The sequence below is a fragment of the Hevea brasiliensis genome, chromosome 13 (genome assembly GCF_030052815.1).
Source record: "Hevea brasiliensis isolate MT/VB/25A 57/8 chromosome 13, ASM3005281v1, whole genome shotgun sequence".
Lineage (NCBI taxonomy): Eukaryota > Viridiplantae > Streptophyta > Magnoliopsida > Malpighiales > Euphorbiaceae > Hevea > Hevea brasiliensis.
The window spans coordinates 88,080,373-88,106,262 of NC_079505.1; the positions used below are offsets into that span (position 1 = coordinate 88,080,373).

General features: G+C 30.6%; 3 protein-coding genes and 1 pseudogene across 7 annotated transcripts; 3 read left to right on the plus strand and 1 right to left on the minus strand.

Moving 5' to 3' along the window:
* Positions 1-258: 258 nt before the first annotated feature.
* On the minus strand, positions 259-3,822 carry LOC110637429 (pentatricopeptide repeat-containing protein At5g52850, chloroplastic). Of its 4 annotated transcripts, none has more exons than XR_009142682.1 (3): positions 3,667-3,822; positions 900-3,317; positions 259-614 (listed from the first exon to the last, which is right to left on the minus strand). XR_009142682.1 is itself a non-coding variant. In XM_021787520.2 (2 exons), exon 2 carries the CDS (start codon positions 3,303-3,305, stop codon positions 1,050-1,052), a length of 2,256 nt encoding a protein of 751 aa, XP_021643212.2. In that variant the 5' UTR covers positions 3,306-3,317; positions 3,667-3,822; the 3' UTR covers positions 259-1,049. The 4 variants fall into 4 exon arrangements, 1 of the variants encoding a protein (XP_021643212.2); XR_002491511.2 differs by having other exon boundaries at positions 259-702; XR_009142681.1 differs by having other exon boundaries at positions 259-702; positions 824-3,317.
* A 974-nt stretch (positions 3,823-4,796) lies between these two features.
* On the plus strand, positions 4,797-9,253 carry LOC110637420 (protein SGT1 homolog). The gene is made up of 9 exons (XM_021787507.2): positions 4,797-5,047; positions 5,358-5,427; positions 6,287-6,541; positions 6,774-6,870; positions 6,959-7,024; positions 7,363-7,501; positions 7,989-8,074; positions 8,472-8,576; positions 8,984-9,253. The coding sequence occupies exons 1-9, from the start codon at positions 4,888-4,890 to the stop codon at positions 9,089-9,091; spliced, it is 1,086 nt and encodes a 361-aa protein (XP_021643199.2). The 5' UTR covers positions 4,797-4,887; the 3' UTR covers positions 9,092-9,253.
* A 989-nt stretch (positions 9,254-10,242) lies between these two features.
* LOC110637421 (uncharacterized) lies at positions 10,243-14,011 on the plus strand. Of its 2 annotated transcripts, none has more exons than XM_021787508.2 (5): positions 10,243-10,395; positions 10,736-11,005; positions 11,276-11,390; positions 11,811-11,929; positions 13,712-14,011. In XM_021787508.2, the coding sequence occupies exons 2-5, from the start codon at positions 10,782-10,784 to the stop codon at positions 13,761-13,763; spliced, it is 510 nt and encodes a 169-aa protein (XP_021643200.1). In that variant the 5' UTR covers positions 10,243-10,395; positions 10,736-10,781; the 3' UTR covers positions 13,764-14,011. The 2 variants fall into 2 exon arrangements, with proteins under 2 accessions (XP_021643200.1, XP_021643202.1); XM_021787510.2 differs by lacking the exon at positions 10,243-10,395 and adding an exon at positions 10,424-10,587.
* Positions 14,012-14,540: 529 nt separating this feature from the next.
* LOC110637414 (UDP-glycosyltransferase 88B1-like) lies at positions 14,541-21,518 on the plus strand (annotated as a pseudogene).
* Positions 21,519-25,890: the final 4,372 nt, after the last annotated feature.

Sequence of the window (25,890 nt, forward strand, 5' to 3'; positions counted from 1 at the left end):
GTGAATGCAAAATCTTGAAAACGAAGGGTGGACATGGCACGCCCTGCTCTGGATAAACCGTTGCAAAGCATTCTGAAGAGCTTATAGGCTATTGATTTTACAAGCTTTGAAATTAAGAACATAAAGCCTCTGTACCTTTAGCAGTTTATTAAGGTAACTTAATAAATGGTCGCAGGTAATTTATATTGAAACGCATGGAAGTCCATTCTAAATGCCTTTTAACTAAAGACTACTGCTGCAGTTGTTGCGACGTACGACTTCTTGACTTCTTGTCACTAAAGGCATAATCCAAAATAATCATGGCTCCATTAGTTCATACAACACACAGAATCATCTCAAGAAAAGCCATTATATGATAAGAATGGGAAAACCCTAAGGGCCTGAGGCTCTAAGCACAATTCATTGGGCCGCAGCTGGTGGGCTTTTGTATAACCCACCTTTTCAGAAACTCTTACCAGAGACAGACACCTGAAGAGTGGCCTGATATCCTTTTCAAAAACTCTTACCGGGAGTTGATGCCTGAGGTTTTAGCTCGTTGACCATCCCAACTGCTTTATCCGCTCCCTTCTTTCATAATGTAAGGCGATGGCCATGACGATGGCCATGGTTATGGCCTGTTCAGCATTGCAGTTTCAGTTGATTATGGAAGGCTATTGAGAATGATAACTTCTTGCAATATCCAAGCATGAATACACACTTTTACTGAAAAAAAATAGAATTGAGTCAAATTCCATATCTCTATTGACCACATCTGTCACACTGCTTATGATGTCATGGGAATCTCTACGAATGTGCATATATTTGATTAAGCATGTAGTAGTACCCTTTGATAGCTATGCTAATTGTCAAAGACCAAGAGCAACAACTATGTTCCCACTGGTAAAACAAATCTTCATTACCTTGATATCCCTGATCCTTAAACTCTCTCGTAAAATAATTCCAATAAATCTCATGAATGTGGGACATGATCTATCTCCTGTGTAGAAAGAGTAATTGTTGCTTTCATTTCTCCTAAGCGTACACAATGTTGTTCAACCCTCTGTCTTTGGTCAACAACCGAGTCTTTTACTCAAATCTGACCGCCCACAGTTTTTATACAAATTTGCAAGCTGCGTATAGAATGCAGGATCCGACGGATCAAGCTCTAGACCTAGCCTTGCCACTTGTTCTCCAAGAGCCATATTCTTATGAACTCTGCAGGCAGCCAACAAAGTTCTGTAGATCAAAGCATCTGGCTTAAAAGGCATAGTTTCTAGGGCATCCATAGCCTCCTCCAGCCTGCCAGCTCGGCCAAGGAGATCTACTAAACAAACATAGTGATCCAATTGTGGTTCTACATCGTGCATCTCCCTCATAGAATAAAAGTACTGGAGACCCAGGTCCACTAAACCTCCATGACTGCAAGTGAAAAGCACTGACAAGAATGTAACAGAATTAGGTTTGACTCCTGATAACCTCATATCATCAAAAGCAGAAAGAGCAGAGGAGACATATCCATTTGATGCCAATCCAGATATCAAGCCATTCCATGATACAACATCCGGCTTAGTTATTTCTGTAAATGCTCTGCGAGCATCATTAAGAAGTCCACATTTCCCATACAGGTCAACTAGGCTATTCGAGACTGAAATGCAGCCGCTTAAACCGGATTTCACAGAATAACAGTGAAGTTGCTTCCCAGTTTCAGTTCTGCCCAAGCTAGCTGATGCAGAAAAGAAGCATGCCAGGCTATATCCATCTATCTCCACATTGTCATTGAACATGTGACCCATTACATTTAATGCAAGTTCATGACGGCCCATCTGATTAAATCTTGAAGCCAGACTTGTGTATGTGATGGCATCTCGTTGCTTCATATATCGTACCACATGCCATGCATCATCTACCTGCCCCGATCCAGCATAAGCATCCACAAGAGCATTACCAACTATAATATCATGGTCTGCATTAGTCTTGATTATAAATCCATGTAGCTGCGACGTCTGATTCAGAGATTTTATTGCACTGCAGGCCCTGAGAATGATAGAGAGAGTAAATGAATTCGGTTGCTCTCCAACAGCCCTCATCTCCATAAATGAGTTAAACGAATCCTGTTGAAATCCATGTTCAGAAAAACCTGCAATCAATGATGTCCAAGAGATGATATTAGGTGACTCTATACCTGTAAACACTCTCAACCCATCTTCTACTGTGAGAGAACATTTCATGTACATATCAACAAGTGCATTTCCTATGGGAACATCGTACTCCAAGCCAGTCTTGATAACCCTAGAGTGGATCTGCCTTCCCAAATCCAGTGACAGAATTGACGTGCAAGCAACCAGCATACTCAAATATGTGAATTTATTTGCCAATATTCCGGAAATCTCCATCTCCTGAAATGCAGCAACAGCCTCCTTGAACTTGAAGTTCTGAGCCAACCCAGAGATAATGGCAGTCCATAATAATACATCAAATTCGGGTGTGAGCTTTGAGATCTTAATGGCATCTTCCATCATCTGGTATCTTGAATACATATCAAACAGTGCCGTCTTTACTACCAAATTCATTTCAACTCCCAAAACTATCATATGGGCATGAAACAATTTCCGATGGTTCAAACTAACTGAACCAGATGCCGCTAAAAGTTTAACAAAAGTAAACTCGTTTGGAGAAACATCAGATTCTATCATATCCTTATAAAGCCGCAAAGCCTGACTCCACTTCCCAGCTTGTACAGAAGAAGAAATCATCGTGGTCCATGATATGGTATCACCTTTATCCATATAGCTAAAAAGTTTACATGCCTCGTCAGAATAATTAAACTTGCAGTAGAAACCAATTAAAGCGCTACCCAAAATTTGGTTCGACTCGAACCCATGCTTTATTGAAGAAGCATGAATACGTTTTCCAAAACTGAATTCTCCCAGAGCAGAACATGAACGTAAGACGGTGGATAAAGTGAAGGCATTTGGAAACGGACCCGAAAGGATCATAAGATCGAAGATATCAAGGGCCTCTTCGTGTTTCTCCTCCTTAACATAAGCAGAGAGAATCCCAGTCCAGGAAACAACATCCCTGCGCGGCATTTCATCGAAGAATTGGCGTGCATGTTCCAACCCGAAGCATTTCCCGTAAAGAGACAGCAGATTGTTGTTTAAATACAAATGATCTTGAATACCCAATTTGATTATTTGGCTGTGAATGCAAACACCCTGTTTCAAAGACTTGGAGTTGCAGAAAGAAGCAACCCGCGAACATACGTCTCGAAAACGGTGTAGTAGCTCCGTTTTTTCAGCGATCGGGATAGGTATTTGACGTAACATCTTTTCATTGCACTGTTAAAAAAAAAAAACATGTCGGTGGGAAAATTTTAAATCAATAATTGGAGACCCTATCCCTTTAGCTAACTTTTTAGAGTAAAGTGAATTTTAACTGACTTTTAAAGTGCAATAAATTGGACTTGTTCATTTTATTAAAATTTAAAGATTAATGTTAGGCTTTCAATAAATGATTCAGATGTTCGATTTTGAGCATGAAATACTGTATTAATATATTAAATCTTGGAAATTCCTCTGTGAATTAGCCTTTAGGTGCGAATTTTCTTAACAAATTACATGCTAGTTAGATGAAAAAAGGAGTTCATTTAACGACTTGAATATTCAAGAATGGGACATGGAGTCTGACCTCTTTGGTCTAGCAGGAAATTTCCTCGTGGATCAATGTAATTTTCATGGAATTTTCCTTTTGGTGCCGTGGTCATCGCGATGCCATCACCACAGCATCCTGGAAATTTTCTTCATCCGTTGAAACAGAGAAATGACGCCATTAGGCTTGCTATTCGTATCTTCATTTAAAAGTATGAATAAGAATAACTGGTTGGTTTGGAAGGGATTCATAAAAAGCAAATTTAAATTTTTTTTAAAAAAAAAAAAGGAAAAAACACATGTGCTCTCTTTCAATCATCGCTTGCACAAATAGCTTGAATCTACCAATTGTACTTCCTCCAAGCAAAGAATGGATCCCCCAATCTCATCCTTTTATTAGTCTAAGAATTAATAAATATTTTCTAGCTACTAACACAATACTTGTGATGCCAAACAAAGCATGCAATTACTAAATTAAAAAGAAAATTATTTTATTTATTTAATCACATTTTCTCTTTTCTGTATGCACACTACTTGCTTTTAAAACAATGCAAATAGTCTTCTCTTTCTTTTTTTCGTATTCCAAAAACTTTTAAGACTATTATTAGTTATTTTTATTGATTTTAAATTATTTTTTCATTTTCCCAACAAATTATGACAATTTACTTTTTTAATTTTAAATTTTTAAATTATAGTTATTTATAATACGGGAAATTTTTTTATTTAATATTTTAGATTTAACAAATGATTTTTATTATAAGTGTGGTATAATTATAAGTGAATGAATATTATTTTTAATCTTAAAAAATAAAGAAATAAAAAAAAATTAAAAGTTTATGTTAGTCACTTATATACTTTTATGCGCTATTAGTTGTACGAAATACAACATAAAATTAGAATATTTATAATATAAAATTTAAACTTGAATATAACATCATTGTTTCATATAACAAATCACAATTTAAGGGTATTTTTGAAGGAAATTTTTAATGTTATTTTGAGAAAAGAAAATTTTAATTTATTTTAAAATTATTATTTATAAACGTTTATAATTATTTTATTTTATTTTATTTTTTTTTTTCATAATTTATCTTCGACTTGGTTAAGTCTTCGCCGGGCCTCTCCAGGCCCCAAGCACAGTTTAGTTTTATCTTTTATATAAGCCCTCCCAAGTCAATCATATTCTCTACCAGTTGTCTCGCAAATTATAGTCTCTAGCTTCTCTTTGTTTCCAGAGAGTTCTTTCCTCTCTGCATCTCCAATGGCGTCTGATCTCGAAAGGAAGGCCAAAGAAGCGTTCGTCGACGACCACTTCGAGCTGGCCGCCGAACTCTTAACTCAGGCCATCGACCTAAACCCTAACAGCGCTGAGCTCTACGCTGATCGCGCTCAGGCCAATATCAAACTCTGCAATCTTACTGGTATTTCTATTGTAGTTTTTTTTTCCCCCTTGTTAGTTTCTATGTTTAACTGTTTTGATGATGATTTGGAAATTTTGGCATTGAACTCGATAGCTTAATTTTTTTGCTTGTCAAATTGATATTATTCCAAGAGTAGTTAGTCGCTGCTTGGGGAAAATTTTCAAATCTTGTTGTTTCAGTTTGAAATTCATATCGGATTTTGTCAGTTTTTTGTAATTATGCATAAAAACCCAGACTTGCTATGTCGCTGTTGCTGGTGTTTTGAATGGATTAGAGACAGGGATATCTAATTTCTTCATGTAATGTTCAGAGGCCGTTGCTGATGCAAACAAAGCGATTGGGTTGGATCCTTCGATGGCCAAAGCTTATTTGCGGAAAGGGTTAGTACTTTTGACTACAGATTAGATTTGCTTTCTTGTTTTTCTGAGAGAAAATGTATTTGTTTAGATTTTCCGTGAATGACTGGACGTATAACTTTAATCCCTTGACTAGTACATGCGCATGTAGAATGCAGTTTCTGTTTTAAATTGTTTGAAATTATTAGCACTAATGCACTCTATGTTGCATAATTAAACTACAACGCGGTTGATGATTTCTGAAATTAATAGAAGTTGTATCTTTGCACTAAGAAGTTGTAGTGATGACTCTCCCATATTTTGTTTGAATATATTTATTTTCCTGCGTAATTGTTCTGTTTTGTCTGGTTTAATGATGGGTGACAAATGTTATTCTTTGCTGCAAGGTCGGGGATTTTGAGAACTGTTCGGTTTCTTCCTAAATACTCATTTATAAGAACATGCATTTTTACCTTTATCACCCCCATGACCTCCTCTTTTATTCAGATTCACTTCTCTGTCACTAGCCTTGCATCAATCTAGCCGTCACTTTCGGAACAGCAATTTCATAACATAATAATATGGTCACTGTGACTTAATGATGAGATATCTCATAAATTTTTGTGGACTGGATGTATAACATGCATGAAATGCTAAATCTTGTTGATTAGGTACCTGAGTCTGATAAAGAAGTCCTGGAGTTTATATTGGCGTAAATTCATCACTTCATAGTTCAAACCTTAGATTTGTTTGAAGTAGCATACCTGATCAAAGTTTTATTTACTGGAACATGCGTTATTTGATGCATGTATGACATTACTCTCTGCCTACCTAATGACTTCTGAATTTTGTCTTGTACAATATTTCTCAATTGTGTTTCCTTTTGAATGATCTATGGTTGCAGCTCTGCTTGCATAAAGCTTGAGGAGTATGAAACTGCCAAGTCAGCCCTTGAGAGTGGTGCTTCTTTGGCCCCTGGAGATACTAGATTTGCTAATTTGATCAAACAATGTGATGATTGCATTGCTGATGAGACTTCTAATCTGTCAAAACAAGAATCAGAAGCTCTGGCAGATACTGTCTCAATGGAAGATGTTCAACCAGCGATTGATCTTCCTAGCCAGATGCCTGTAGTAACACCAGCCAAACCAAAATATAGGTTAGTGTACTTCTGTGCCTGCTTTATCTCTGTTATTATTGTTAGTAGGCGAACTTCTCAATGATGTATTTGTTCGCCTGGTTATTTTATTTCTGAAATTTATGTAAGAGCTTTCACATTTGGTAGTGGTGATGATGCAGTAGTCCTGCAATGTTTTTTATGTCTTGTACTCTTAGGACCATATTTATGGGCTCAAGTATGTCTTATTTGATTGATGTGGTGAACTGTACAGGCATGACTTCTGCCAGAAGCCTGAAGAGGTCATTGTGACTATATTTGCGAAGGGCTTACCAGCCAGTAGTGTTACCGTTGACTTTGGTGAACAAATAGTATGCACATCACCTAATTGACTTCTTTCACTGTTCATTATGCTGGAAGATTGAATAACTTCTAACATTTTTGTTGATTGATTTGCAGCTAAGTGTTAGCATCACTGTTCCTGGTGAAGACTCGTATATTTTTCAACATCGCTTATTTGGGAAGGTATTGCACAAGATATATTGTTGAGAAAACAGTTTTCTTTCAGAGCCGACATTAACTATTTGATAATTCAGCATTTGCTTGTTGCCTTCTTGGCTCGGGGGAAATACGACTGTCCATAATTTCATTAGATGCTAGGAATCATGTGGACCTGAGGAATATTTACAAGTTGTTTGGAACTTTAATTTTCTTAAAGGGCTTCTGCTTCTGCTGTGAATTGTGTTTTTTTTTTTTTTACCGTCATGTCCCCTCTTTTTTATTAGTTCTCTTATACTTTTCTGTGCTACTAAAGGGACAGTTAATCTTGCCACTTATTTTCATTCCTCTTCTTGTGGAAACAGATAATACCTGCCAAGTGTAGATATGATGTTTTGTCTACAAAGGTTGAAATCCGCCTTGCGAAGGCTGATCCTATACAATGGACCTCCCTTGAATACAAGAAGGAACCAACAGTTGTACAAAGAGTCGATGTATCCTCAGGTGAGTGTGGAATTGATTTTTCCTGTACCTCTTTCATTCCTATCTCCTCTTTCCCCCAAAAATAGAGTAAAACGAAATGAAAAGAATAACAAACGCTACTCATTGTCACTCATGTGAATCATATATTATTCATGTTAACATTTGCTTCATTTCTGAATTTATTGCAAACTCTATACTTATAACCAAACAATTGCATTTGTTTGAATTGTTACTGCTGTGGTTCAAGTGTAGAGTTGCCATTAGAATGTGTAAGTTGTGAAATGTATGTGATCCATTATTGAGTGATACTGTGGCTTCTTCCAAGATAATCCCTATCATTGATTGAAATACATAGGGCTTTTAGAGATTGTGATTTACTGTAGAATTGTGTTAATAGGTGGAACTGGCCTATTTAAACACAAATGCTTGCTTTAGTCTGTGTATGCTGAATAATCTGGCTAGCATCGTGTCTTCCATTTCTAAGCTTGTTTCTTATGTTGAATTGTAGCGACTGGGTCTAACAGACCTTCCTATCCTTCATCAAAGCCAAAAGCTACTGACTGGGACAAGCTTGAAGCTCAAATGAAGAAGGAGGTAATCTTGTAGATTTCTTTTATGCTATGTTTGGATATCAAAATTTGAAATCAAGGGACTAATTTTAGTATAAATTGTTGATAAATTGTAGATTTCAAATATAGCCATTTTATTTGTTAAGAACTATTAGAGTGGATTTGAAATAACACCATTTTATAAATTATTTCAAATCCACACTCAAATAAGATGTTTTCCACATTTATAAGCCTAATAAATATTATGACTAATCAATTAAATGAAACATATACTTTTATCAAATTCAAATCTCATATTTCAAATTCTTCTTTCCTAACACAAGGTTAGTTTCTTTTCCAATCAATATATCTGTATTTTCTATGAAATCTAGTAGAATCATGTTTTCAGTTGAGGTATGGACAATAATGTGTCTGAATTTCAGGAGAAAGAGGAAAAGCTGGATGGTGATGCAGCCTTGAATAAATTTTTCCGGGACATATACCAAGACGCTGATGAGGACACAAGAAGGGCAATGAAAAAATCTTTTGTAAGACTATTACTGTGTTTTTCTTTATGTTGTTTCAGTTTTTAGGTCCTTGTCTTCGAACCTAGATTGATTTCTAAGATTATGAAAATAAGGAAATGATGAAACTATCTTTCCAGCACTATCACAGTATTTATCACCTGTGAGATCTGTGATACCGAATCAAATCATCTTGAAATTCCGAAGATGAAGTTAAAAAGAATTTGCAAATAATCATGGATGAATTAAATTTATTTTAAAATGAATTGTTTTTTCTTTAAGTTTTAATAATTGAATTCTTTCATTCTAAATATGAGGATTGACAAAAAAAATTCAATTAAATTGAGTTTTTGCAAAATCATAGTTTACAAATGAGAGGTTACTGATCCCATTTCGCTTGATTGTAATGATTGTGCCTCCATATTTTACAGGTAGAGTCAAATGGGACAGTGCTGTCCACAAACTGGAAAGAAGTGGGTTCAAAGAAGGTGGAAGGAAGCCCTCCTGATGGTATGGAGGTGAAGAAATGGGAGTATTGATCTCTTGATAGAATGATTTGATGTATTGTAATTCAGCAGTGCGATTTTGGTTCGTGGGTGGTGTTTATTTCTTTTATCCGAACCTTTTACCAACCAGAAATAGGTTGATACTGTGTTTCTCTCGTTTCAGCAATGCATATGTTGTTTGGCGTCCTTTTATAACATGCGTGTCTTGCAACTCAGAACTTTTTTTTTTTTTTTGGGTTGGGGGTGGGGGCGGCGTTGTCTTGGTGCAACTTTAAACTTGACTCGCCACGTTTGTGGTTATTTAATTGTACATTAGGTCAGTGTGATTGAAACTTTGCTTTTGCTTTAGCATTAGTATCTCATTTGAAATGGCTGTCTTGGTTTTGCTGCCATCCATTAATTGCCTAGGGTGCTCGTTTACTACTATCCCTGTGCATTAGGGAGTTGTATGGATGATGATTGTTTGTTAATCTCAAGTTGCTCTTTGGAACGATGTTGTAAAACTATAATATACGAAGAATATCGATTAGAACGAATAGGGAGCATGTCTCCCAGACTGCCCTTTCGCTTAAGATTGGGGGTTCGTGGGAGGGTGGAATTCATCATCAATTGAAGAATCCCTCAATAATCAAAACTACACAAGCAAGTAAGGCACAGGTAAATAGAAACTGATCAATATTCAATGCTAATTTCTTTATTATTATCACTATTATTGTTATTATTATTATTATTATTATATCATCTTCAAAAGAAGGTCAACTCAACATTTAATTGCCTGAGCAGTTTGGAGTGTGCGATTAAGAATTGAAATTAAATCAAATTTTATGTATGAACGTTGGTTTGATTATTCGTCGTTTCAATTTTACTTAGGTTTAACTTTTGATACTTTGATCTCAATTTGAGTTATGACTTCTAAAACAATTTCATTCCAATGTTAATACGAAAAATCTTTCGTGAATTGTTATTTATGTTTTAAAATTAATTATTAATATACAACACATTATATAATATATCTTCTAATATAATACAATAATCTTAGTTACGTATAAAATTATATAATCATATTTAAAGTATATAATATAAAATTTATTTTCAATATAATTTTAATTTAATACAAATTTAACACGTTTATCGTTCGATTTTTTTTTCCTTGATATGGTTAAAAAAAATTCTTTTTTTATAAGGTACGGTTAAGAACTCTGAAAACAGAGAGTAGCGGTGTTTTTATACGACGCCGTTTGAGAAATCTGCATTGGAAAAACTTGTGCCAGCTCTCTTCCCTTCTATTTCCTGCTTTATGCTCTCTTCCTCGCTTGCCTAGCTACCCGGGTGCTCAGGTGCGTCTCTCTATACTCTACGCCTTCTTTCTTCGTTAAGAACCTCTTTTTGGCCATTAAGAAATATCAGTGAAGCTAATTCCCCAAACCTTACCCACCAGAATTTTAAAATTTTGAAAATTTAACACTCAATGCCTTTGATTTGGTCTTCATTTCCTTCGTTTTTCTCAGCAATCAAACGGATCATATGATGTAATCACTAGTGAATTATATCTCACATCTCTATCATTAAGCCTCTGTAATTTCCATCTTCTCGATGGACTGAATTGTAGTAAGATTGTAGGCTTGATGAATCGAATTGCAAATGACTAGATCTCTCATCCTAATTTTGATTGTCTAGGGCTTGTGGTATACATTTTTGAAGTCCATTTGATTGGTGGAAAAGTATGCAATTTTTTGGAGGATCAGACATCAGTCCATCGCCACCGGCACCAACAGCATCGGGCAACAATGCGCACATGATGTATGTGTTCAATAGAAATGGGGTATGTTTGCTCTACAGGGAGTGGAATCGCCCACTTCACACCCTCAATGCGCAGCAGGACCATAAGCTCATGTTTGGTCTGCTTTTCTCGCTCAAGTCGCTAACTGCAAAGATGGATCCCACGAGGTTTTTTTTTCCCTATTTATAATCTGAGCGTAGAATTGGTTGCCGCTTGACTTTGGAGTCTTCGAATTTTAATTCTGATCCTAGTGGCTGGTTGCTAATTAGGTTGTTGATTGAATTTCCTAAGTTTGATTGAAGAAATTGTTTTATAACCATTAAGAGGTTTTCTGCTGGGGACATTTCACAGCGGCAGTTATGCATAAGTCTATCTCTGTAATTTGAACCATTTATTTTTTCTTAATCTACTCATCTGGGGTTCTTGTTTGGGTGTAGTGCGGAGAAAGGAAACCTTGGGATGCCTCAGTTACCTGGCCAAGGTTGTTCATTCCACAGCTTTCGAACAAATACATACAAGCTTAGCTTCATGGAAAGTCCTTCTGGGATAAAGGTCAGGCCATGTTCTTGAAATGCTTTGTTGTTACTGAAATTATGAAAATTGATGGTTTTTTGTGTATTGAGCATAGGATCTGAGAATATAGATTGTACAAGTCAAGGATTCTGACCACCTAATTTTTCAGATCATATCAGTTTGATCGCTTTTGAGGCTTTCACACCTTGTTGCATCCTCTTCTTTTAACCTCATTCATATGGGCAAGCATTATACTACTAATTGAAAAGAAGGGTCCTTCTGTTTGATAGTACAAGAGCTCATACTGTTGAAGCATAATTGAATTTGTGCTTATAAATTTTCAAATTGCTACCAATAGAGGGCAGCATTTCTGTACATGCTTGGCATATGATTCTGAATGTACCTCTATATATTGCTTTATGTGGAGTTCTTTTATTTGCTTATTTATTATTTGTGCAGATTATCTTGGTTACTCATCCCAGGACTGGTGATCTACGTGAATCTCTAAAGTATATTTACAACTTATATGTTGAATATGTTGTCAAAAATCCTCTCTATACACCTGGAACTCCTATCAGGTAACATGTGTACTTTTATCATTTTGAACTAAATAATAGAAGCCGCTTCATGCATTTGTCTCTTAAGACCGCATTTTGCTGTAACTCAGTAAATTTAAAGTGCCTTTATGTCCTTCAACCCATAAATGGATCTTTTTCTGCCCAAAACCGAATGAAATAACTTTTATTGTGATTTGGTTATTTTGTGAACTATGGTTCAGTGTCAATCAGATTGGGGTATTCTCTGATCAATCTTAATGGGTTTGGTCTGAATATTTTTTTTCAAGCTCAAGCTGGTGCCAGAATAACTTATGAACACTCCTACTGGCAAACACATCTAGACACTTCATATGATTTGTTCATATGAAAAGACATGCTATTAATCTAAATGTGAATGCTTCTATATTTTGATACTTAATATCAGTATTGACCAACTCAACTCAACTAAGCCTTTATTCCAAAAATTTGGGATCGGCTATATGGATTCTCTTTTTCCACTCTAAACGATTTTGGGTTAAATTCTCGAAAATGTGTAATGCTTTTAGGTCATGTTGTACTACTCTCCTCCAAGTCAGTTTAGGTCTATCCCTTCTTTTCTTTCTATCCTCTACCCTAATGTGCTCTACTTGTCTAACTAGAGTCTCCGTATGTCTACGCTTCATATGACCAAACCACCTCAATCTCTCTTCTCTCAACTTATCCTCAATTGGTACCATTGACTTAAAATAATCTTTTAGATCAAGTGAGCTGTTCTTACCAATAATCAATGGTTTCTGCCATGATAATTTGTTTATACATGGTATTTAATGTTACTGGATCAACAACACCAGTTATTTTCTCAGAATAATGAGTTTTTGAAATGTGAATCTCAAAATTTGATACACCTCTCTTAGTCAAGTAATAAAGGAATGAGTAAAAAATTATTACCGGCTTGAGAATCAAAACGGGGCTTGACAACTAGTAGCCTGTATTTTGGTGAAATGTGCTGAATCTTATGGTTTCAAGGTTGATTCATGTAGTTTATGTTGATGTATGTCAGGTTCAGTTATAGTCGTTATTAAATGACGTTATATGTCTGTTAGTTGTCACTGAATAATGTCAAGGATGGCCTTTGCTTTTCCTTTTCCTGTTGTTTGTTGGATGTGAAATGAAGTGCAAACCAATAAATGTATTACTGCTGGATTGTACTGGCTGTACATGCTTTAAAGAGTGTTTGTCTTAGCTTATAAGTTGGTCAAATTAGACCAACTTAAAAGCCCTAAAAATACATTTACCTGTTTGTTTATAATATTTTTTAGGCTTATAAACTATTAAAAAAAAAAAAGAGCTGAGGGGACCAGCTTTTCATTTTGATGCTTAGAAGCTAATTTGACTAAGTATTTTATCATATTATCCTTATTTAGTTTATAAAATTTCACTATTAATCTCATTTAATTTCCTTTTTAGTCATTTTAATAATAAATATGTTTGTACGCTATTTTTTACTACATACATCAACTGCTTATCAATCACTCATAGGTACTTTAACAAAACACGTAATTTTTTAAAATTTTAAATGCTTATAAGTTCAAATTAGCTTTTAAGTATTAGTTGCTTATAAGCTGATTTTCATAAGTTAAATCAAACACCCTCTTAGTATGAATATTTTGCTGGGTTTTCTCGGCTATTCATTCAGGCAGTAAGATGGTAGGTAGGAATAGGAAAGGGAAAATTTTGCTGGAATTTCCTTTCATGTTGACAATAACATTGTTTAAGGCTCCCAGGCTGTATGATGTTTTGACTAGATGTATTTGCTTTGTGTAGGTGTGAGTTGTTCAATACCTCTCTTGACCAATATGTAAGGAGCATAGCGTAGAAGCTCAGGTAGCACTCAGTTGCTGTCATCTGGCTATGCGCTGGTTTCAGGTTTATTTTAAGGAGGAAATGATTAAGGATCTGGCTGACCACTGTCCAAGCCTAGCTCCTATTACACCTTAAGATTTGATTTTGAAGGTCAGTTGAGTTGCATATTTTGTGGATACATTGTGCTTGTACAATTTCAAATTGCGACGAAAGTGAATAGTCTTTCCTTTTCATTCATGAATTGATAGATCTACTTTGTGATATGTTGTGCCACCATAACTTCAAAATGTGCCAAGTGCAATGGTCTATCCTTGTCTTTTGAGGACGTAAAAGACATGTTCAATTATGTATTCCATCACCATCATTACGAGTCCATTTCTATAAGAAAATAAGACTTTTTTTGGGGTGTTATGTCTTAAAATTATTGGGGGGTTATATCTTTAGGAACCGTGAACAGCCCTACTTTCTGCTATTATCACCTTCCCTGCCACTACTGCCGCTCACCATGAAACCCTCACCTTTGAGGTCCTTCACTTCAGCAAGCCTGACGTCCACCAAGCCCTTCTGTCCATCTCTAAAAGCCACTCCGTTAGTGCCCTAATTAAGAACTTCTGTGCTGCTTCTCTCTGTTGCTGCTGATCTCAACATCCTTGGTTATTTCTTCTTTACTTCTGCTGCTTTGCCCTTTTCCTGTGTTTTCCTACCATTCATGAGAACACTATCAAAAAATTTTAAAGATCTTAACACTTTACTCCATGTTCCGGGTATGCCACCACTACTTTCCTTAGACATGCCAAAGCCGATGCTCGATTGCTATGACGAGGCCTATGAATACCTTCTAGAGTTCGCGCTCTGGTTTCCCAAGTCAGCGGGAATTATAGCAAATACCTTTGAATTGCTGGAGGCCAAAGCTGTTACGGCAATAGAAGATGGGCTATTTGTACTTGATACGTTGAGATTCTTTCATAATTAATTTGTGAAAAAAATTATGGGTAATTTTGTCACTGTCACATAAATGAGAGAGAATTATTCATCACTTTGGATTGTAAAATTAGTTATTGAAAGTTAAAAGAATTTTATTAAACAAAATTTAAAAAATTTTAAGGGTTTTATTTTACTTTTTTACGTTCTTTAACAGTTTTGTTATAAACTCAAAAAATTTAAAAACAGCTATAAAAATTTATCAATATAAATGACAGTGTGCTAGAGTGTTTAACCTACTTGAAAGGCCTTTATTATTGATATCTTATGTATTACTAGGGTTAAGCGTTCTGTTCAAATCAAACTGAATCGAATCGAATTAAATAAGTAAAACTGAATTAATCGAATTATCATATTTTGGAAATCAAATTGATTTGAATTGTTTTATTTCAGTTCAGTTGAAATCAATCGGTTTTTGAGTTTTGATTGATTTTTTAATTTAAACTTAATTTTCAAGTAATTTGGTCTGATTTTGATCTTAGTTTGAACCTAATAATCATTAATAAATAAAATTAAATAATTTATATATATATAATTATATATAATTCATAAATTTTCTAAAAAAATAAATTAATTTAAAATTAATAACGCAATTTAGTTCGATTTAGTTCAATCGATTTTTTTCTCTTTAAAATTAAATCAAATTTAAATAATTGAAATTCTTAAAATATAAAACGAAATTAAATTGAATTATTTTAAAAATTAAATTAAATTATCAAATTAAGATGAATCGATTTGATTTATTTAATTTAAAGCGAATAGTACTCAACCTTTTATATTATATTGCCGCATTTGAAGTCTCCACCAGCCTTAAAAATCCCCACCTACTCTTTTCTTCCTTGTTCTGCTAGTGGCCTTGCTGCTTTTCTTTACTTACCCACCATATTCATGACAACTCTGCAATGAGTATGAAAGATCTTGATGCGTCCTTGTGTTACCACCTTTACCAGTTAATAATATGCCAATGCTCATGCTCGATCGAAATAGCAAATTTTTATCAAAATTTCAAGCTCGCTGCAAGGCCTGCTTTTATCAATAATATGCCAATGCTCTGCTTTTCTTTACAAACGGATTAACTTGAAATAAATCATTTACAAAAAAATAATTTAATTAATTTTTACATAATTATATTGAAATTTTATTTTTTAAAATAAAAATTTTTTGAATTAAAAATATTAAAAATTTTCTTTTAAAATTAATAAAAATAAATTAATTGAATTAAATTTATGTAAAATCTTAATTTTTAAAAGATACAATAATTCTGTCAACAATGGCAGAGTAGCTGTGCACTGTCAACGGTTATATATATATATATATATATATATATATATAGAGAGAGAGAGAGAGAGTTTAAGTAGATCATTAAATTATTATTAATTAAAATATAATTTTTAATTAAAAAAATTTTAACATTATTATCTAAAATATTAAAATTTTAATAATAAATTTTGACCAAATAAGTTAGTAAAGACTCTCAAATTAATAATCTTAATAGTCATAAGTTTTTGTTAATGGTCATAAGTTATTTTTTATATATAATAATAATAATAATAATAATTATTATTATTATTATTATTATTATTAAAATAATAAAAATAAAAAATAATATTAAAATAAATTAAATTTTATTAAATGTGTAAAGTGAAGAAATAGAACTTTTAAATATTGATTTTCTTTATGGGTCTTGATTTTATTGTAATTGATCTGTTTAAATTAAAAAATAAGGAACATGATAACGTGTAATAATTATATTTAGAGAAGATATAGGAAAAAAATTTAATGTTGACTGTTCTTTTTTTTTAAATAAAAATTAATAGATAAATATTATTTTTAATAATTAAACATATTTAAAAGAAAATTAAATTATTAATTTTTTATAAAAATTTAAATATGTTTGGTTTTAATTTTGAAACAAATATTTTAAAAAAAAATTAAAGTTTCAATTGTGGCATTAATTGAATAGTCATGATAATATTTATTGAATTTTAAAATTAAATATTTTGAATTAGCAAATCATTAGTAATTAAATATTAAATTTATTTACAGTAAATATGTTTAAAAATATTTCACTTTCTTTTAAAGTATATGTGAATATTGATTTTATTCAAATTAAAAATTAAGAAACCTCATAATGAATAATAATTATATTTAGTAATCAATATTTTTTTATTATTTAAACTCAAAAAATTAAAATAAGTAAAGATTATATTTAAAAAATTAAATTATATAATAATTATATATTACAAGTGTTTAAGAAATATAGAAAAAATCACCATAAATAAATTCAATTAAAAATTACACTTAGTATAAATGTGATAGATTTAAAATTCTATCTCATTTTCAATTTGTTTTACAAAAATCTAAATCATCTCTTTATCAGAAAGCGGAAATATAACATATATAAAATTAGCATATATGTTTATTAGATATAATTAATAAATTAATCTAATTAATTTTAATTTTTTCTATCTTTAATTAAATTAAACTTTCATGTAACAATAACAATAACAACAACAACAATAATAACAACAACAATAATAATAATAATAATAATAATAATAATAATAATAATAATAATAATAATGTAATAATTAAATAATTTATAACTTATATATACATAATTAAAAAATTAATAACTTAATCATAATTTAAAGAAATTATATAATTAATTAATAAAAAATAGAGAGAATTTAATGAAATTACTCCATATATATATAATTTAAATTTTTTTCTAAATAATAACAAAACAATATAACATGATTAATATGAACTAAAATAATATTGTTAATTATTTATTAATTATACTATAAAAAAATATTAAAAAAAATAATAAAAATTAAATATTAATATAAATTTCTTATTTACCACAACTATGAAAATAAAATTTATTTCATTTTTTCATGATTCATTATATATATATATATATAATTCAATATATAATTGAAAATATGTATTTATTAAATATGTACTAAAATAAGATAAATAAAAATAAAATAATATTAAAGTAAATTAAAATTTAACTCCATGTGACTACTTTTATAATATAATTTAAATTATTTTATTAATTTTAAGATATATAATTTTTAATTTTTATAATTAAATGAAATAATTAAAAATTTAAGAATAATTAAATAAGAAATTTATAAAATTATTGAAATATATTTAATATTTTTAATTAATTAATCATAAAAATTGTGATAATAATGACAATAATAAAGATATTTAGAAAAAAATTAAAAAGAGAATTAAATAAAAAAATAAAATTAAATACTTAATATAAAAGATAATAATTACTTGTATTAATTACTATAATTATTAAATATAACAATTTCTTAATGATAAGTGTCATATGATAGCATTAAAATTTAAAATATCATGTGATAATAATAATATTATAATATCATATAATAATACTAAAATTTAAAATAAGAAAAATAAGAGAAAACCTTCATTCCTTGTATAGAAATAGATAGATTAGGTTATATTTCTTCACTTCTATTGTCGCGTTAAAAGTCAATTTTATTAAATGGCAATTTCTTTCACACTCACACTTGGGCACTTTCCTGCCTACCCACCTAGAATGGTTCTCATATATTTGGTGGTTCTTGTGTGAATTGAGTTAAGCTTAAGCTTTCTTTTACTCAAATTTTGTATTGAAAAGTCACTTTTTAATAAGTAAACTTATTCATTTTTTGATAATAAATTACTTATTAAAAAGTAAAAGAAATTACTTCATCAATACTTAAGAGATTGAAATAAAATGAGAATTTAAAATTTTCTAATCAAGTAGATAAAAGTCATTCTCAACCATACAAAGCCTTAGTCATATTTCAGTTTCAGTGACAATGAGACAAGAACAAAGGTTCCTTCGATTTCAATTTTAATTTAATATGATTTTAATTAAATTTAATAATTACATTTTTAATAAAAACAGTCAAATTTGATTAAAATCAAATTGCTTGGTTTTCATCTGATTTCAATCTCATTAAATCTAATTTAATTAATTTAAATTTAACTGATTTTCATCTAATTTTAATTTTAAATTCAAACTGTCTAATTTCAGTTACAATAAAAATGATAATGACTCTTCAGCGGACATCGCCCTTCCAATCCCCACTATAGAAGAGTTTGAGGTAAGGGTGAGCTTTTCCATAGAGAATTTTTTTTTTTTAATTTATTAATACATAATATAAATTTATTTAATAAAAAATAAAATATAATTAGAAATATAAATTTTATATAGTATTTTAATAATATATTTATATATATTTTAATAAAATAATAATATGCGTCTTTACCCATCTAAATTAGAGTCAGAAAAATTTAATAAAATTGAAGTCAGAGACAGCAAACTTTTGTCATCCCTGAGTAGGAACGCAGACGCTGGCCGGAGCTAGGTGGCTTGTGTGGTTTGAAAATATATGTAATTTCCTTTTAAGTACAAATGCAGTCGAAATATCTTTGTGGTCCTTACCATTCGATATGATTTATGGCGATGGATAAAAAAAAACTATCGTGATGAATTCTCACTACCCACCAAAATTAATAATAATAATTTTTTCTCAAATGTAATTGGCAAAAGCCACAATAAATAATTCGCAACATTACTGTAAATAAGTATTAAATCATATAATTTTAATTCAAGTCTTTATCATAAATTTTCTTACTTTATTTTTAATTTAATAAATATTTTTTAAAATAAAAATATAAAATTTTTATTAAATGAATATAGAATATAAAATGCAAAGTATAGAGTTTTATATTACTATAATTTTAAATAAGAAAATTTAATATAAATAATTTATTTGTATCTATTTTAAACTCAATTGTTTAAATATTATTAAATTTAATTTATATTTTTTAAATAATAATTAATATTTAAAATGCTTATAAATTTAAATTCTATTATTTAAAACATATCATTCAAAATTCGTTCTCATATCGACATCCAAGTTTACTGGAAACCCGGTCATTACCGGATCAACTCGGTTCGCTCTGGGTTTCAAAAAATATGATTTGTGTGGTAGGTTGGTTGGTCTTGGTTGTTGCATTCCCTATAAAGTCCATCTTCTGGTATAGATCTTGCGCTCTTGTTTCATTATAGAGTAGATAAGTTGGAAACCATGTCGGACGCCGTTATTTTGTACCCTTCTTCGGGCAGAGGACATGTAGTCCCCATGGTGGAACTTGGCAAACTTATAAGCAAACACCATCCTTCTATCTCAATTACCATTATAATCCTTACTCTACCAAACGAAACAACCTCCACTAACTCGTATATTGCCACTGTCTCCGCCGCTGCCCCATCCATCAACTTTATTCGTCTCCCATAAGTCTCTCTCCCTCCCATCACCCCCTCCTCCGTTAGAGACATTGTGGCCTCGTCTTTCGAAATCGCTCAGCTCAATAATCGTAACCTCCACCAGGCTATCCTGACTCTTTCCAGTTCCTCCAACGTCAAAGCCCTCGTTATCGATTACTTCTGCAATTTTGCCGTCCAGGTGTCCTCCTGCCTTAACATCCCAACTTACTATTTCTGCGCTGCTTCTGCAAGTGCCCTGTGCCATTTGCTTTATTGTCCCACCATCCATAAGAATATTGCCGAGAGCTTGAAAGATCTTGACATCCTAGTTGATGCTCCAGGGACGCCAAGCATTCCATCCAAAGATCTGCCTCTAGTCATGCTTGACCGATCTCACAGAGTTTACCAGTATTTTATTAACACGGCCAACCAGATGGCTAAATCTTCTGGAATCATTGTCAATACGTTCGAATCGCTAGGACCAAGAGCTGTTAAGGCGATATTAGAAGGGAAGTGTACTCCTGACGAGTCTTTTCTTCCGCCAATATATTGCATAGGACCAATTGTATCCACAAGCGAAAGCAAAGAAGAGCATGAGTGCCTAATTTGGCTCGACTCACAACCGAGTCGTAGCGTCGTGTTTCTTTGTTTTGGTAGCATGGGAGTCTTCTCCGCAACTCAGTTAAAGGAAATGGCTATTGGATTGGAGAAAGTGGGTTTAGGTTCTTGTGGGTGGTGCGCAATCCACCAGCAGATAATAAAACCGGAGGCATTTTATATGCAAAAAAACGAAGCCTGGAGTCTTTCTTGCCAGATGGGTTATTGAAAAGAACGAAAGACGGGATTTGTGGTGAAATTATGGGCGCCACAGGTTGCAATACTCAATCATGGATCAGTGGGTTTGTTCGTGACTCACTGCGGGTGGAACTCGATTCTTGAATCGGTTTGTGCAGGAGTGCCTATGTTGGCATGGCCTCTTTATGCAGAGCAGAAGATGAACAGGACTTTTTTGGTGGAGGGTATGAAAATGGGTTTGAAAGTGAGTGAGTCAGAAGACGGAATTGTGAGTGCAGCGGAGTTGGAGCAGCGGCTGACGGAAATGATGAAGTCGGAGAAAGGGAAAGAGATCGAAAGGCGAGTTATGGCAATAAGAGCGTGCGCGGTGGAAGCGGTCAACAACGGAGGGTCATCACGAGTAGCCCTGGCCCACTTTGTGGAGTCGCTTTAAGATGACGCTGCTCTTTATCTTCACTGTACTCTGAACCATAATTAACCAGCCGTGCATGCCAATTTGCAAAGCCAGTTATTGCATATTGCCAGGTGCAATGTTATCTTACTTGAAAAAAAAATGGATTTTTCGTAAATTAATGAGAGCGAAGTCACATAAATATGAGCGAGAAAATAAATAATCTCGCCATAAAATAAAGATAATGTTCTTTTTATCTGAGTAAAATAAATATAGTGACTCATTTTTTTTGTGAGCAAGATTATTAAACTTTTATCAAATACTTAAATTTTTAAAAGTTAATTTTAAATATTTTTATTTAATAATTAATTATTTAATTTAAATTAATTTATAAATTTATGAATACTTTTTAAATAAAAAAAAAAATTAAGTAATGAAGCTAAACGCTCTCCAACCATTTCATCTAAGACAGAGGCGGAGCAACGTTGTAGCCAATGGGGCATTGGGCTTCTGAAATTTTGAAAAATTTTAAGTATTTAATAGTATTTTTTTAAAAAAATAATTTTATTTTTATATTAAATTTTGATGAGTATATAGGCTTCAAAATTTTAAAAGTTTTACAGAATTTAATAATAATTTTATAAAAAAAATCAAAATTTTTATTAAAAAATGATATTAACAGTAAAAAAATAAATTCTTTTACTAAAAAAATTTAAATCGTTATTATTTCTTGACTTTGTATTTTTCTTTAATTTTATTTTATTATTTTTTTATTCAATAAATTCAAAATTTTAAATTATTAGACAATATTATTAAAGTAAAGTCTAACATAATTATCTTATTATTTTTTTAATCAATTTAAAATATTAGTAATTTTTTTCTTCTAATCTCATCCCTATTTTAGATTTTTTTTTCTTGATAATATGACTTCATACTCAAATTAAAGAAAAAAAATTCTTTCATAACATTAGAAGTTTAACCATATCATTTATTTTATTTAATTTATAATTTTAATTAAATTTATTTTGCATAATTTAAAAAAAAAAATTTAAAATAAATTAGATAAATTTTTTAATATTAAGCCATCAATATAATTTAAGTTTAACAATTCATAATATTAATCATTCATTATATATTTCACCAGTAGCAATTCCATTCTAGTAAATCAATTTTTTTAAAAAAATTAAAATATTTATTTTTATCATTATATTTATTAAATATTTTTATTTTATAGTTATGAAATGATTTTATAGTTAACTATATAAAATTAATATCATTAATTAATTAATTAATCTCTTTAATTAATATTTAAATAAATAATTTATTAATAAATTATATATTTTAATTAAACTCCTCTAAATCAAATTTTTGACACCGTGGCTGATCTAAGAGCATGCCTCCATAATTCTAACAACCACAGCCACTGCTGCTAATTACGTTCTCTCCATGCAACATCAGAAACCAAGAATGTCATTTTGCCGCCTTAAATGTCGACGGCTTCGCATTCATTAATACAAACCAAGAATGCCGCTGATGTTATATTAATAAAAATAATTTTTTTTATATATATTTCTAACTAAAATATATAAAATTAAGTGAATTTAGAATGAATCTTTATAGTTGAAAATAAATTTTAATTAAATTTAAATGAGCTTAAATTTTAAAATATTGATTGAGTTTTAATTCAATTAAAATAATTTTCATAGATATTCTTCTCGTTCCTATTGCTAATTTTAGATATTCAAATTCCATAAATTTTTTTTTTTTATGGCTTTTAGTTTTATCCATTGTTGTTAACTGCCGTGGCATATTAATTCTGTAAATTGGTGACTTTTGTACAAAATTCAAATGGTTATTCATTTTAATTGGATAAAAAAATATTTGACAATTGAATCGATTACTCAGTTTTTAATTTTTAAATATAAAAATTAAAATTATTAATAATATTGATATTTTAATATTTTTAAATTTAAATTTTCAAAAAAAAATTCAAAATTTAAATTTTCATTGCATCAATAAATAAAATATTATTTAACTATTATTTTTTATAGTAATACAACAAATTTTATAAAATAATATACTTATTTTTTTATTTTAAATAACTATATTTATTATTCATAAATATTAAGAAAATATTTATTTATTTGTAAGAATATTTTTATTTCATATATTATTTTAAATATTAAAAAAATAATATATAAAATTTTAAAATATCATTAAAATATATCTAAATGAACCTAATCAATATTAAAAATTTAATTTTAAAAAATAAAATTTAAATAATTTATTAAACTTACTTATTTAGTACATTATTTGAATATTTGAGTTTTTTTTTTAATTTTTATTTTCAATAAAAAATTGAAAATTTCCCAAAAGAGTTGAGCAAATTTTTCTCTCCATTAACACTCTATAGTTGTTGTCCGTTTGTGTAGTAACAAAAGAAATCCAATTTGAGTGTGGCTAATTACAATTTTCTGCACAAACACTTAATGATTATTCCAACCTGATTTTTGCCCGACTTTAAAATACATGTTTATATTAAAAATTTAATATAAATTTGTGAAAACATATTTATCTTTTGCAATATATTATTTTATTAATATTTTTCTGGGTTATTAATTAATATTTTAAGAATTATTATGTATTTCGTTAAAAAAATATTATGTGTGGTATTTTTTTTTGTTCAGTTTCTCAATTTTTTTTAAATGATAAAAAAAACTATAAGTTTCATCTATTTTAGTCAAATATTTTAATTTTATGAATTTATCATAAACTCTTCACTTTATTTTCAAATTAATTCGTCAATCAATAAAAATAATTCAAATTTTTTTATTTATTATTAATTTTAGTCAATTCTATTAATTTAATATTTTCATTAAATTTAACAAACTTTGCATTAATAGAAAAATATTTAATAATTAAAAAATAAAAAACTTTGTTTGATTTAATAAAAAGATACTCTTATTAAATTTAGAATAATTGTTAAAATTAACAAAAAAAAGATTGGCTAATTAATATAGAAAAATATTGAAATTATTTTTATCAATTAAACCACTATTTAAATTAATTGTTAAAATTGAAATAAATGTTAAAATTTGAAGATTAAATTAATAAAATTAAAATATTTGATTAAAGCTGAAAAATTAACAGAGATTTAGATTTTTTTTTTTAAATTTTTTTTATGGAGCTATATTTCTTAAGGAGACAAAAATGAAAATAACAAAAAGTCACCTGGGCTAACTCTTTGAAACCAAGGCCCATATAGATACTAAATTAAAACCCAATCGTTAAATCTAATCCAAGCTGAACCTTCTGAATTGCTGGGCCTACGTTGGGAGATTGATGGATCTCAATTCTCATATGCAAGCACAGCCCATAGGGAGGAGAAGTTTTGGCGTGTATGTACGCAGGAACGCACAATAGAGAAGCCAGCAACAACTTTCACGGGCGGCAAGGAGAGAGAGAGATAGAGAGAGAGGAAAGGAGACCCGTGAACCTGCAGAGTGTTCTGATCCAATGGGCAAGGAAGAAAACAAAAGCAGAATAAATACCATAATCAGATATAGAGGAGTACAATCTAAGCCTAGGACTTTTCGTCCAAACAAGGCTTAGATAGAGAGACCCGTGACCAATCCCATAATCTTGTCTGTGTCTTTCTATGAGAAAATTGTACTAATTCACTAGTTGGTATTACAATTTTTTTTTTTGTTTAAATAAAAAAATATTAATTTAAATAATAAAGAGCAAAAAGCAAAATTTCATTGAGAAAACCCGTATCTCCCTGTTCTTCAACAGGCAAGTTTCTGCCCCAATCTTAATCTCTCTGATCTCTACTTCCAATTCATTCCATTGCCATTCCTTAATGGTACAAAATTTTATAAATATGTGCAAGGTTTTATGTGGGTAGTAATGGCAATGAATTGATTAAGAGAGATTATTCCTTGAGATAGAAGTTTGCCCGATATAAATCTTTTAGGGAAAATCCTATCAGATCACTAGCTATTGTCCCAACCAATCGATTGAATTATCTGCTTGCAAGAGTTAACAACCAAAAATATATATATGTATTAGAATTATTTCCAAAAATTTAATTAACATCGAAAATTTTAATTAAATACAATAGCACGATATACGTTAGATCTCGTTCTGATTAACTAAGTAATATGTCAACATTGAGAAATAGTTTTCGAAATCTATATGAAGATAAGAGAACAACTTAAATATAATCTGAATATTCGTGATTATCAATCCTCAAAGAGATTGATGATATGTCCTAATTCTAGACCGAATAACTTTCCTTGCCTGAACTCTTCAATATTAAGAATTAAAGATTTATATTTATTTATATTTTACGTGATAATTAATTAAAAGTAAAATAGAATTAATTTTTCCTTAGAAAAAAGAATTATTTTTTTTTCTTTTTAGTTTATTAACCGTTATCAGGCGCCTCATTATTTAGGATTTCATTCTGATTTCTGGGTACTTGAATAACCACAAAATAACATAACTAATTGAAAATTAAAAAAAAAAAAAAAACTAATAGAGATTGATTAATTAAAGATTAACAAGGGGAATGGATATGGTGAGATTCTAAGACAACTTGATAAGCCAATCAAGTCCCAGCAATTATTATTTTTTTTTTTAAGAGAAAAAATAAAACATAAGGGAATC